Here is a 14,741-nt window from a genome sequence, read left to right as displayed (position 1 = left end):
CACACAGCCCCAGACCCAAACCTGTTTGCACTCCACGAAATGAGTTCTACCTCAGGAAACTGTCTTCACACCTCTCTCTGTGGTTTGTAGGTCAACGGGACCCGGCCAGGCACGGCATCTACAAAGCTAAGCCCTTGGGACAAGAGCAGCCATTCTGCCCACCGTGTAGACCTATCTGCTGTATGAACAGGGCGGCCGCCATTCAAAAGAAGTGCCTTCCCCGAAGCAGAGAAACAAAGTGTATACCCTGACTCCATCATGGGTCCCTCTCCTCCTTGATGCCTCGGCCTAGGGTAATGGCCCCTACCTATGACTGTGCAGAATGTCCTGCCTGCACTGCAAGTGGACTCAGGGTGGTGTGGCCAGCGACGATGTGGCCCTCCTTCCCTGGTATGGTAGGCACTTCTGTCCTCTGTGGACCCCAGAGCGCAGAGTAGCCCATGGCGACCACTAAGTCCGAGACTCCCTTGTTACCATGTGTGCAGAGCACTGTACCAGCAAGACTGCGTTAAATGACATAAAAATGCAGCTGTAAGAAGACACAGCCTCGGTCTTGAAGGAGACCCAGAGTCCTGAGGGGTACTCAACGTCCTGTGGCTCTCCAGAGGATCAGCAGAGGTGACCCAGCCATGTGGGGGAATGAGGCACCAGTTGGAATGTACATTTTCACATAAGGGGACACTCATTGAGCCACCATCCTCCCAGCCCTACAGCCAGTTCTGGAACCACTGTGTGGGAATTGACATAGCCTCTTCTCTGCAAGCTGTTCCTCGACGGACCTAAAGTCAGCCTTCGAATGTCCTTTTCAAACATGAGCCTCTCTACTGTCCACGACCTCCTCCTAAGCTGAGCTCCCCTGCTGGGTATCCCCCTGCCCCTGCATCTCCTGGCTTTCTGGGACTGTGGCTACCCCTAGGGTTTGCTTAGACATGCCTCCTCCGTGTAAGCGTCAACAGGCACCAGATAGCTTAGATATTAGATGTCCCTCATGTGACACACCAGACAGCCACCTCGCAGAGGCCGATTTCTTCCTTTTAGGGGGTCCGTGCCAAGTCTCTGCTGCTGGCCAAGGTGGCCATGGTAGGCTTTGGGTTGGCATGAGTGGACAGAATCAGACTCAGCCCTGGGAAGTACAGTCATTGTGACAACGGCTTGTGAACAAGGTCCTCATGGGGTAGGGATCCCGGAGAATTATGGAGAAGGCTGTGAAGGGCCAACCAGTGTGGCAGGAACCTAGGTGTCTGTGACATGCACAGTCCAACGGCCAGTCTGGCCCCAATACTGGAAAACTCTCACTTCCCATGAGATCCTTGACATCCCTCAGCCCCTTCTTATGCCCACGCCTTACTTGGCTTTAGAATATGTTTCCACTCAGTTCTATGGATCTATACAGCCTAAATTTTCTCTTTTCTTTCGTCCACTGTAGTGAATAGAGCCAGGGCCTGGCATAACCAGGCAAGCACTTCACACTGAGCCACACCCCAGCCCCTGAGTGACAACCTCCTATAGGCATCCAGAAGCCACAAGGCTATGGGACCAGACTTTGTTTTGGCCAAGCCAAGACTTAAATCTATCAGCCAAATGGGCCCCTGTGACCTACCCTCCTGCAGCCCCTTTGGCCAAGACAGGTTGAGGCCATGCTGAGACTCTATCTGGTGACATGTCCTGCCTATAGAATGTGTGTGGTCTCTGCTCAGCGTCTCATCCAAACGCCAGTGAGTGGCCCAGGGTCTGACCTACCCTGCTGAGTCCGTAGTAGTGAGAACACTGTAATCCCTTCCATGCACACTGAGCTCTCGCAGAGGCAAGGCAGGCCCAGACTGTCCTTTATTCCCAGTGGGATTCTCAGTTTCCGGCTTTTTGGAATACTCGCTCTTATGTAGCTGATGTATCAAGGGAAGTCAAGAGCAAAATGCGTCTCGGCTTCCCGTCTCCCGTGAGTGAAAGCGTGTGGTTTATTTATAGGCTCCCGACGCTGGCTTCTGCGATCATTGGTTATCTATGTATAATTTGGCCCCACATAAATTAGGAAGAATGGTGTGTGTGTCGTTTCCAGCAGATGGATGATGCCTTAGTTGCTGCTATTGTGAAGACATGTTGTGATTTTGATGAAATAAACTCTTAATGTCCTTAACTAGGGTCTTGAGCTTCACAATCTGTGGTGCCCGAACAGGATAGTGTCTCCAAAGTTTCAGCACCCGCTGTAAAGGCAGGATATTCCGAGCCAGGGGTCTGTATCCCAGGATGAGCACCCCAGGGCAAACTGCAGGCTTAAGGAGGAAGGGAATAACACAGAACTGTCTGGCGTGGGTCCTCCTAGGTTGATTGGTGCGCAAAATATAGGCAGTCTTTCTATGCATTTCCTTATTGACTGCAACAGTCTGTTTCTTTATGCCGCTAAAATTAGCTGTTGGTGGTAGAGTGGGGTTTGGGCTAATACTCGAGGGTTTGGCTGATGTACAGCCTAGCGGACGTTTGATCCCACTGGCCTCACGTTACTGTAGGTCCCACCTGCTGAATCATAGTCACCCAATGGGTTGTAAGTTCCAGTTGTAGTAAGAGATTACTAGCAGCAGTGGTGATCAGACAGCTATGCCAACATCAGAAGAGGCGTGACTCTGATCTCTCTTAATGAACTAAGATCCGGTTTTCTTCCCGGGAGCCTGGGAAGTGATACACACCCGTGAGATCAGATGAAGCGGGTTGGTGACCTGGGCAGACCTGGACAGACCTGGGCATCGTAACACAGCATCAGCCTCCCAGGTAAACATTATTTGAACCAATCACTGTTGATCTCATGACCAAGGCTGCTGAGTGACTGGCAGGTAGAAATATTTATAGCATGGGTGTGGCAGACCAGCAAGCAGGAGACTTAGTTCGGACGCAAGACTAACGGACAGGAAGCATATACAAACAGCACCAATGTGGTACACTAATGGGTCTATTGTGGATATGGCGGGGCGTGGGCAAGATTGATAGACAGGAAGCAGACAGGGCGCGGGTATTCAGGCTAACGGGCAGGAGGGAAAATTCACACTCCAGGTAGATAGGACATCATGGAGCAGGACATTTAGGACATTCCTCAAAAGGGCATGCAGTTTTTTTTTTAAAAAAAAAATCAATTATTTATCTGGGATGTATCTGTTTGTTTCATAGTTTTAGACTGTGGTAGACCACAAGTAGCAGAAACTGTAAGAGATAACTGGATAAGGTAAGACAGTTACAATGTTGCTGTATTGACTGGTTAGGGGTTTTTTTGTGGTTTTTTTTTTTTTTTTTTTTTTTTTGTTTTTTTTTCAATTAGTAAGCAGACAGTGCTTCAACTCACCTTCCCTTGTTTCTCCTTGGGTATCCCACTGCTGGGATTCTATTCCTCCTGTTAATTGGGGTTTATATCTGATCTAATTGTTTTCTTCTTTCTGAAGAAACTCGCCATTTCCTGCAAGGAAGGCACCGCTGAGTCCTGGTTCTCCAGTCAGCTTGTCTGAGGAAGACTTTATTCTCCTTTTCTTCATAAGGACGGTTTTGCTAGAATCTTTGCCGTTCAACACTGGTGTGATTTCTTTGAAGTGCTCAAATATTACCCTCCCCCATCTTTCTGAGCGGAGTTGAAAGGAAGTCCCCAGTGACGCTAGCTATTCTTGATGCTTTGTGGGTAAGCTGAGCTCTCCCCCAACCCCCTTCTAGGACTTAAGGAGAGTTTACTTGGGGTTTGCACGATTTTACTGATATTTCTTGTTTGACTTTTTTCCTTTCGTTTTTTTTTTTCGGAGCTGGGGACCAAACCCAGGGCCTTGCGCTTGCTAGGCAAGCGCTCTACCACTGAGCTAAATCCCCAACCCCTTGTTTGACTTTTTGATCATGAGTGTGTGTGTGTGCACGCATGCGCACGGGCACATTGCTCCATTCAAGTTTCCTGTATCTGTGGTTGGTGTGTTGGGAAGCTCTCAGTCATTACCATTTATTTTGTTCATTTAAGTTTAAAATGTCATATTACTTAGTAATCTTTATGTATGTGAGTCCTTGACTTACGGTATGTCTGTGCACCATGTGAGTGTAGTACCCAAGGGGGCCAGAAGAGGGCATCAGTCTCCTGGAACTAGAGTTACAGATGGTTTTGGGCAGCCATGTGGGCGCTGGGGATCCAACCCCAGGCTTCTGGGGCAGAAAGTGCTCTTAAGCACCGAGCCATCTGTGTAGATCCTAGGTTTATTTTTAAAGTTACAATGAGAGAGACAGACAACAGCCACAGAACCAGCCAAAGCTGGAGCTCACTGAGCTAAGCCGGACCCCCCAGCCCACCTCCACCCCCTGGCCCTGGACCAGATGCGGTCATCAGCTTGCAGTGCCCTGACTCCACTCAGCAAAGCCTAGATGTCCAGGAGTTTGTGAGCCCCCAGTCCCAGTCACATCACGGACCTGCTGAACCCCCTACACTTTGTTCCTGACTTCTATGTGTGGTTTTTCAGTAGCAACTAGAGATCTGGAAGTCAGGGAACCCCAACTTCGCCCCACCCCTGGAGTGGTGTCTCAGTGCTTCCCTGAAGCCAAACACCTGATGGCAGGGTATGGAATGAGAACAATAAAACTCCCCGTGTTTCGCCTCCCCAAGTAGCACGTCCTACACTCCAGGGGCAGGGTGGAAGGCAGAACCCCCCAGGAAACCATAGACTCAGCTCTAGGGAAAGGGTGGACCCACAAGTCTAGAATCTCTCAAGTCGCCCAAGGTCAGATGCCAGCCTGGCAGAAGGTGTGTGAAACAGAAATGCTTCCGAGGTTCCTATCAGCTCGAACTGAACTTCTGCTGGAGTTTATTTCATAAACGAAGGTTAGCCGTGGTTTGTGGTCAGTCTTTGCTACTTTGTGGGTTCTTCTTTTTCCTACCCTTTATCTTCCCTGCACCCCTGTCTCATTCCCTAACACTAGCTAGGAGAGAGAGAAGGATAGAGAGAGAAAGAGATTAGGAAAATCCCTGAATCTAATTTCTTTCCTTCTTTGATCATGGCTACTAGCAAACCTCGAGAACCCCCCTAAATGACCAGTACCCACTGACCCCGTTTCTCAGGGCCCTTATGTTTATATACCTTAGGAAGAGCTCCCAGAATTCCAAATGTCACTCGATCACAGAAACCATCGGCAGCTGGCAAAACTACGCATCTGTAAGCACGTGAGGCAAATCTTGGTCAGCTGCTGCAGACTGTCCGAAGCAGCCCCACATCCCTACATCTGGGATTAAAACCAGAGCACATTCTTTTCACTTTCTGTGTTTCATAAAGAACCCAGAACTCCAGAATTCTCACTACAGCGATCATGGCCAACTGGATTCCCAGTGTCACAGTGTGGAGTCCTCAGCTGATACCGAGCTTCTCCGGATGACACCTGTCCCTCCCTCCTTGCTATGTGACCCAGGACAGGGGACCTGGCAGAGTTTGGAAGAATATCCTCCTTGTTAGTTTAAAATGTCCTTTGTCTGTTTGGTGAGATGGATCCGTGGTTAAAGCGCTTACCACACAACCTTGACGACCTGAGTCTGAGCCCCTAGAACCCACAGTGAAGGAGAGAACTGATTTCTAAAAGACAATTCCGACCGCGCATGTATCCACCACATTCACACACTCAAATGGCAGTAATCAAAACAAAATGTCCTCTGTCATCTCATCCTTCTAAGCACTGGCATGGCAACCCTTCAGCTATCCCTATGAGTTACAAAGGTGGCTGTTCCTACTTTCCGGGACACCATGTTGTCAACGCCAGAGTCCACGGGTGGTCCGGAGAAGTTTCTATCTATAGCTGGTCGGCGAAGATGGCAGAGAGAAACCAGGTCCCTGACTGGGGCACAGCAGCTCTTGGATGTATCATGGAGCCCCCTTGGGGCTACCACTGGGAGGAGAGAACAAGGCCCATGGTCAGTCACCACAGGGGTCCCAGGATAGCACTATGACAGGAAAGACTGCGCCATGAATCTCTGGCTTGGAGCTGAGGTAGGGTTCCTGGGATGCTACCTGTGGCCCGTGCAAGCTGCAAGCCTGAAGCTCATTCCTCTCCCTCCCCCTCCACCCCTCCCTCACCTCCCTTCCCCAACCCCCCAGGAAGGTTGCATTTAGAGGAGATTTAACCAGGAAGGAAAGATGAGTTTAATGGAGTCTACTTCCACATGGGCTTGAGGTTGGTGCACAAGATGTCTTTCTTTTCCTCTGGCCATAGACAGGGAACATCTTTGCCTCTCCCAGAATGCGCCGCGGGGTACAAGTCGTAGCTACTATGACTCTATATGAAGCTGGTATCCACACTGGGATGGGACTGGGTCAGTCAGACTAGAGTTGGGTGGGATGATGGTTTTCCTGCCTCAGGTTGGAATGTTGGCACAGAGGTGAGCCCCAGCAGTCATGGTGGACTTCAGGGAAGTCAAACACTGAGGGTACCCTGGAGACAGGACAGAGCAGGTCCTTCGCCCGCAGCCATAAACACAAGGCCAGCCCTGGACTGTCCTCTCTGCTTTGGTTTGTTAGGGAAGCAAACCTTGTCCCTGTCTCAGCTCCTATAGCATGGGGTTCGTAGGCCACTCCCAGCAGGCTGGCTCTCGCTCTGACTCACCTGTCACTTGAGTGATTTCTAGTCCTGTGTGGGCAGACTGCAGAGAGCAGCTCCCTGAAGCGGGAGTTAAGCCTCATCCCTCAGGGGGCATTGTGCCCACAGTCAGTGTGCTGTGAGTGCATAGTCCATCTCCAAAGCGTGCGATATACCCAGAGCCTTGTGTGTCCATCTCTTCATAATACAGTGTACCCATAATCCTCTGTGGTTCCCACTGTGTCCCAATGCTCATCTTTGGCTTCTGTAACTCTGAAGGCTATGGGGTACGCCATGGTGTACAGCCCCAACTCTTGGGCATCAAGGCTCAGAAGACCCCTCTCTCTGGAACTATTAGATGTGTCACAGGCCTACCCAGAACATCCCTCCAGCCCTTGGTGGCTGGGTTATAGATATCAGTGCCTCTAGGGAACAATGGCTTCTCCAGCCCTCTTCAGCCTCGAGGGAGAGTTACCAAGTCCTCTATTGTCACCAGTCGGCTCCAGGAGCTTCCACGCAGGGCCTATCCGCCTGAGAGAGGCAGCTGGACCACAGCTGGTGATGGCAGAATGTGCCAAGAGGCGCGCCGGCAGTCAGCCCCTGCTCTTCCTCGCCCGCCTGCCAGGGTGCTGACTTGAGATGGTGTCATTCACTTCCTCTGAGGCTTAGTGACAGAAGTGTCATGCCAGTGTCCCCAGAGACACACGTCTGGCTTCCTGCTGAGCCATGGTCTTTCTTTGCCTTTTCCAACCATTTCTGGTTCTGTTCTTTGCAGGCTTCCAAACTGAGCCTCATGGCTCCCTAAGGGAGGCTGCAAGGGGTATGAAACAAAGCAAAGGCTGAGAGTCTGGGAGGCTGGGAGGCTGGGAGAGAGGGAGGCTGGGAGGCTGGGGAGGCAGGGAGGCAGGGAGAAATCTGGGATGCTGGGAGACTGGGAGGCTGGGAGGCTGGGAGACTGGGAGAGAGGGAGGCTGGGAGAAATCTGGGATGCTGGGAGACTAGGAGGCAGGGAGGCTGGGAGGCTGGGAGGGGAGGCTGGGAGGCTGGGAGGCTGGGGAGGCAGGAAGGCTAGGAGGCTGGGAGAAGACTGGGAGACAGGGAGGCTGGGAGACTGAGAGAGAGGGAGGTTGGGAGGCTGGGAGAGAGGGAGGCTGGGAGGCTGGGAGGGAGGGAGGCTGGGAGGCTGGGAGGCTGGGGAGGCAGGAAGGCTAGGAGGCTGGGAGAAGACTGGGGACAGGGAGGCTGGGAGACAGGGGAGGTTGGGAGGCTGGGAGACTGAGAGAGAGGAGGTTGGGAGGCTGGGAGAGGGGAGGCTGGGAGGCTGGGAGAGGGGAGGCTGGGAGGCTGGGGAGGCTGGGGGAGGCAGGAAGGCTAGGAGGCTGGGAGGCTGAGAGAGAGGGAGGTTGGGAGACTGGGAGGCAGGGAAGCTGGGAGGTTGGGAGGCTTGGGGGCTGGGGGGGGAGAGAGGGAGGGGGAGCTGGGGCAGGCTGGGAGGCTGGGAGGCTGGGAGGCTGAGAGGAGGTTGGGAGACTGGGAGGCAGGAAGCTGGGAGGTTGGGAGGCTTGGGGGCTGGGGAGGGGAGGAGGCTGGGAGGCTGGGAGAGAGGGAGGGTGGGAGGCTGGGAGACTGAGAGAGAGGGAGGTTGGAAGGCTGGGAGAGAGGGAGGCTGGGAGGCTGGGAGGCAGGGAGGCTGGGAGGCTGGGATCAGATGTAGGAAGGTGGATAGGGACACAGCTCTGAATATTCAGGGACTCTGTGACCTCTTCATGAACTGGAGCCTCTGCTGTTGTTTGGTTTTGTTGTTGTTTGGTTTTTCCCAGTACCTTACCTACCTGGCTCAAAGCTCTCAGCTCAGTGTCACTTCCTGGGGACATCGTCCCTGGACCTCTGAGCCTCTGTTCAGAGTCTGCCGAGCTCTTCTTTGTTGTCCACTGGGGTAACTTTTCCCTTGATGGGAAAGTCTCAGGTGTCTTCAAAATCGCCAGTAGACAGGAGACTCCCCCAGGGCCAGGGTGGCTCTGTCCTGCAGTATTGACAGGGATAGAGCCCGGATGAGGTAGAAACTTAGAAACATGTGCTGAGTGGCACAGGACACCGCTCTACCCAGGTCCTTGCTGGGCTCCTAGGTGAGTTACACACATCACACACACCATGAGCCACAGCAAATGGGCTGTCACAAGCACATAATTACCCTCCAAGGGGCCTGTGTCCCTCTCCCTCCTGACAACATTTGTGCATTATGGCCTTGTGATTAAACCGACGGGCGAGCGTCGCTGCACAGACAGACAGAAGGAGGTGGGCGCTGGAGATGATGCCGGAGGGGGACACTCAATGCTGGGGACTGCAGCGCAGCTCCGAGGCACACGCTCTGTTCTAGAGAACCAAAATTGACTTTGATGTTCTTTGAGAGCTTTAATGCATTCTTAATTCACACAGAACCCTGCTTCTTAGCTCTCCATGCTCCTCTGAGAGAGAGAGAGAGAGAGAGAGAGAGAGAGAGAGACTCCATCAGGGACAGGTGAAACACTGGGGGGAGAGCCCAGGGACAGCGTGGGCAGAGTCATTATAAGGGGTGGTCCAGCTCCCAAGCCTGTCCCACAGAGCATGGTTGTGGGGTATCTGGAATCTATATACAGAGAGTGGGGTGCCAAAGCCTGGGCATCAGGGTTTGCAGCCAGGGAGCCTAAAACCTAGCTGTGCTGTGGGCATAGGTCACCATTTCTGCTAAGACTGGCTCCTGGTTCCTGGGTCTCAAGCTACAGATGGGGACTCTGGACAGTTCAGGCGACAAGATGTCACCTGTTCATTTACCCTTTGGAACCCACTTCATGGACAAGGAAATTAAGTGGCTAGTTATGTACCTAGGAAGCTAAGGACTCCAAACCCACTTGCATCACATCTCTCTCTCTTTCTCTCTGTCTGTCTCTCTCTCTCTCTCTGTCTGTCTCTCTCTCTGTCTCTCTCTGTCTCTCTCTCTCTCTCTCTCTCTCTCTCTCTCTGTCTCTCTGTCTCTGTCTCTCTCTCTCTCTCTCTCTCTCTCTCTCTCTCTCTCTCACACACACACACACACACACACACACACACAGGTCAAAGGCACTAAGGTGAAATGCCTTCCTATAAACCCTGGTTCTGATACCCCATGCATGCCACACGGTACAGGCTCAGATCAGACGTCTCCGCACTGAAGGGCCTGATCCACAACGGCCTCCCCTTCCTGAGCCCCCTTCCCTCAGGGGTCTACACTATCCACAGTCCTTGGCCTCCTTGGCCTCACTGTGCACGTGCTGGGAGATTACGCAGCTGTATGGCTTTACGGGGGAAGTGTGAAGATGGACAGACAGGAGGAGCATCACCCCCACGGTTCAGCCACAGACATCCTGAGGGCCCTTTAATAATGCAGAAAGCAGGTGTTTCTCACACGGTGCCAGCCGAGTCGAAGCTTCCAGAAGCTTCCCGGGACCTGGGCTCTCTCACATCTGGACTCAGCAGTTACGTACCCCAGTTGCACCGTACTTCCAGAAAGAGCAGGGGAGCTGGGACGAGTCTGGGGCGGCAGAACGTGACAGAAAGATTTATGTAGGCGTCAACCAGGACTGTTTGCATAAGCGTATTTTTTAATCTAGGAAATAAAGGCTTTGCTGCAACACATTTACTGAGTTATTGACGCTGGGAACTAAGTCAGCTCCCATGTATTATATGTGCCGGCCAATCACAGGCTTTGTGGAGCCTGTGCCTGCTCACCTGGGTGACAGGCGGACTGGGTTGCCTGTTTCTGTCCAGCTCTGTGTGTCACCTGGTTGAGCATGGGGCTGGAACGGGTGATTTTTGCGCATTTTCTGTGTCTGGTCTGTGTGGGTGTGTATGTCACTTTGGGGTCCTCGTGTCTGCTGTAGCATGTCCTCCTGTCACAGGCAGGAGTGACTCTGTGGGTCACTCACATGCAATGCACGTGTATGCTCCATGTCTCCAGCATGTGTGCGTCCCATAGTGATGAGTGTGTCAATTACAATGACCACATCTATGCTCTCTTGGTATGACCCAGATGTACCCCCAGCCACCACCCCGTGAGTGCTTCCCATAAGTGGTTACTTTATAGTAACCCACTCTCTCCATGTGCTTTAGGGTGAGCAGAGGTGAAAGCTTCAGGGGACCCCAGATTCTCAAACTCCTTCCCTCAGATCTCTGATGAACTGGTGGAACCTAACAGCATTACCATGGCTGGCTTCCCATCTCCTGATTGTCTTGACAGCTCTCCCTTCAGCCCTCAGGAGATGGGCTCTGAAGCTAAGCTTGTTTTCTTCCCACAGGGACAGCCTTGAAGCCTGCTTGAGTAGGGTGAGGCACTCTGTAAGGACAGGTCCTCTGAGTAATGCCCTCTTTATCAGAACCCTTCAAGGACTCCAGCCCGGTGGGCAGACCCTCTCCAGCCAGTTCCCTTCCCTCTGTCTGACCAGGATGGATGCAGAGAGGACAGACAGGCAATGAAGTCTTGGCTCTTGGTTCAGAGAACAACATCCTTTGGGGACATTGGGCTTTCTAGATAGCCAGTGTTTCTCTGCCTCATTCCCAGGGTGGGCATAGAACTGCCGAGGTATAGAAATAGCCTTTCTGGACACCCACCTCCCCATTATTCTTATGCCAATGGCAGCTTCATTTAGGGGCCACTTTGTCTCCTCTCACAGAGGGTAAACTGAGGCTTGAGATCTGGGGCTCAGTGTGGCACAGCTTGGTGGCAGAAACAAATGCTGCTCCCTCAGGTTTGTTTAGGATACAAAGGGGGAGGGGAACAGGTGACTTCCAGGATCAAAACTCCACGGAGCAGGCTTGGCTCCCACTAGGCTGGGGGCTTCATGACGTCATCAGGGCCGAGCTCAGTCCTTCCACTTCAGCTGTTGCTGTAGCTTCTCAGGCTTTGGTCATCCTTGCTTCCTCCCAGACCCTGGGGAAGGTCTAAAGCTCCCTCTGACTGGCTGTGAATCAATCTTTAGAGCCAGGGCACAGCAGGTAGAAAGTGTGAGAGTCTTTTCCACCAGCCCTAGGGCAAATTGCAACAACAATTGCTGGGATTGGACTGTCCAGACCATGTGATCATCCCTGCACCAATCAGAGCCAAAGCACAGGCATGAGTCACGGCCCCTATCTTCATCAGAGATGCCTATCAGGGTTTTAGGTTCCCAGGGACCCAGAATAAAGATTTTCTTAGAAAAGAATGATGTCCTTCACAAAATGACACTCTGTTCTGTTGGCAGAATCCCGGACATCAAGAGGAGACAGAACCTGGGCATCTGCTGCTTACTTTCCGTGAGCCCCACTTTATTTGAGCCGATATAGTTTCCTTCTGGTCACCCACACATACCCGGCCTTTGCCCGTTTCTACAGAGCTTCCTGTCTTCCTCAGGCCCATCGGTGACATGATCCTCTTAGGACCCACCTGGGTCATGGCCCCTGTGGGGAAGCGCTGAGTCCCAAGTACCTCATCTTGCTTCCCATACCCACTGCGCATGGAATAGCCTGTGCTTTGGTGGGTCCCCAGGCCCTGAGTGGATTTTGAGTTTGTATCCTAAATGCTTACCGAAAGCTCATAGATCATCCACCACTGAGCCAGGTTATCAGAGAGCTACAGACTGTGTACGTGCGCACTGGGGTGAAACCCTAGTCCCGGGATTTTCCGCTTCACTCGGGAACCAGAAACACAGTCCTAATGACATCGGAAGCTTTGAGACACTCGCTGAAAGCAAGTCTCTTAGTGGAGTCTCCAGGGAGCAAATGGGATTGAAGCAGCTAGAGTCCTATCCAGAGGAGGGGGGACGCAAGCTCCACGGAGACATCTGAAGCTTTAGGAGGAAAAAGCCCAGATCCTATGGCCCTTGGCCCACCACACCAGCAATTAGCCAGCAGAACCAAAACATGTCTTGCTGAAAAGCAAGGATGCGTGTCTCTGTGAGGTTCGGAGAACATCCAAGTGTCAACCTTTCTCCAAACGCACCCCTCTATGTGCTGCAGCTGCTTCTGTCTCTGAACCCCTTAGTAGTGGGTGTCAACATTGGGGATTTTCTTTTATCTCATACTGCAGTAAGTTTGTCCCTCCTGAAATAAGGAGTGGCCTCATGGAAACTACCTTGGTACTACTTGAGGTTACAGGCGACTTTCGGGGTGTGCTTATTGGCAATGGAGATGGTGGTGGCCATGTCCTGCATTGACCAGAGTGAGCACAGGACCTCTCATCAGTGGAGATGGGAAGGTGGCATGGACAGGTGGCTGTTCTCAGTTCCTTTCTGTGGCTGTGATAAAAACCCCCTGCCCCAAAGCAACGCAGGGAAGAAAAAGAGTTTATTTGACTTATACTTCCAGGCCACAGTCCATCACTGAAAGAAGTTAGAGCAGGAACTTAAACAGAAACTCAAAGCAGAAACTATGAAGGAACAACACTGCTTGCTGGCTCAATCATTCACTCACAACCTAGGACAACCTGACTAGGGAATGACACCACCCACGGTGGGCTGGCTGGGGAATGACACCACCCATGGTAGGCTGGCTGGGGAATGATGCCACCCACGTCTACATTAGTTACTAATCAGAACACTCCCCACAGACATTCCCACAGGCCAATCTGATCTAGGCAATTCCTCAGCGAAGCCCTTTCGCTAATGACTCTAGGTCGTATCAAGTTGACAAAGCTGTGACAGAGATGGACACTGCTTTTTAAGGATAGAATCATTATGGTCATTATCCTCTGTAGCATCACTTACCGAAGAAGGCAGATCTTGTGATGGGAACGAAGCATGGCCAGCAGGAAAGTGACATGTGTCCTCCCGTGTGCCTTTGGCTCTGCTGTTGCCAGATTCAGCTGTCACTCAGAATCTTAAGATCTCAGGGCTCAGAGCCGGCCGTCTTGTGTGCGCGGATTAGAGTTTATCTACCATTTGCATCTGGTGTGCCTGATTCATTAGTTCTACTGTGTTTATTCCTTATCCTTACCAATCATTCTTTGAAATTCTCATGCATATTTCATTTTTTGCTTTGAAGACCCCTGGAGACATTGACAAGGCTCCACTGGTGGTGCTTGACGCCCCACCAAGGGAGATTCTCCACGATGGCAATGGGGAGGGGGGTACCCCAGGGAAAGAAACCAGGAAATCAAGGCTCAGAGTGGGAGCACAGGGGTGGGGGGGTGGAGCTGCTGCAGGGAAAGGGGCAGGGGCTGGGGGCGGGTGGCACTGTTGGCAGCCTTCTGCCTTTGTGGAGATGGAGTAAAGGTAATATCAGGTTTTACTTGAGAAGTCTATGAAAGAGACTCTGGCCGTTTGATTTTTTTTTTAAAGGCATTTTTCTGGACATAGATTGCACAGAAGTTTGCATGCAAGAAGGGGCCTCAGGTGTTCATTTAACCTCATCTGTCTGGGCTTAGAAAGCTAGCATATCTCCAGTGCTTGGAGGCTGAACTTTGGCCTAGAATTCCTATTCCCAAATCGTTGACAGGTATAGAAGACCCACACACACTTTGAAGGGGACCAGCTCCATCCACATCTGTCCACTGCACCCCAGAATCCCACATCTGAGGGCATCCTGAAGCCCTCACTGCATACAGACTCAAGTTCAGTGGTGAACGTTTAGAAGCTGTTGACCATGGGAAGTTTGACCTTTTAGTCGGATATGATGGATGGAGGTCATGGGACCCTCGTGTGGGGCAATGAAGTCAGGACAACGTCAACTCCATTCATCGTGCTGTGGTTGGCAGAATAATAGTCACTTAGATGTCCACTACAATCCCCAGAATCTGTGAGCATGTCAGCAGTCTGGGGAAAGATACCGTGGAACTAGGTATGAGAAGGAGCTTGGAGGACCCAGGGTGGGGCAGGGTCACCACATGACTCCTTCCGGAAGGATAACCATTCCCAGGTGGACCGCACCACTGAACCAGAAGGCTTTGAAGACAGAGATGTAAACCACAGGGAGCACAGGACCCAGCAAGTCAGTAAAGCCTCAGCCAGCAGCCCTAGGGGAAGAGGGACCTCGGTGTTAGAACCAAGGCACCAAATTCTCCAACACACACAGAGGGTTTCCCCTCAGGTCTCCAGAGAGGGGAGCAACCCACTGAGACCTCGCCTCTAGCTGTGATCTCTGTGTCCGATTTCCAACCTATAAAACAGAAAGAAACCACATATTCATTCTCT

At 52.0% G+C, this 14,741-nt stretch overlaps 1 protein-coding gene across 2 annotated transcripts in view; it reads left to right on the top strand.

The window, feature by feature from the left end:
- Adgrd1 (adhesion G protein-coupled receptor D1) overlaps window positions 1-224 on the top strand; it is a 111,073-nt gene extending 110,849 nt beyond the window's left edge. For both annotated transcript variants that reach the window (XM_032886901.1, XM_032886900.1), the window contains one exon: window positions 91-224. In XM_032886901.1, coding sequence (XP_032742792.1) covers window positions 91-186 — 96 coding nt within the window. In that variant the 3' untranslated portion in view covers window positions 187-224. The remainder of the gene's footprint in view (window positions 1-90) is intronic.
- Window positions 225-14,741: the final 14,517 nt, after the last annotated feature.

The sequence above is a fragment of the Rattus rattus genome, chromosome 16 (genome assembly GCF_011064425.1).
Source record: "Rattus rattus isolate New Zealand chromosome 16, Rrattus_CSIRO_v1, whole genome shotgun sequence".
Lineage (NCBI taxonomy): Eukaryota > Metazoa > Chordata > Mammalia > Rodentia > Muridae > Rattus > Rattus rattus.
The sequence above is the reverse complement of the archived record's forward strand: the minus strand, read 5'-3'. Positions and strand labels throughout refer to the sequence as shown.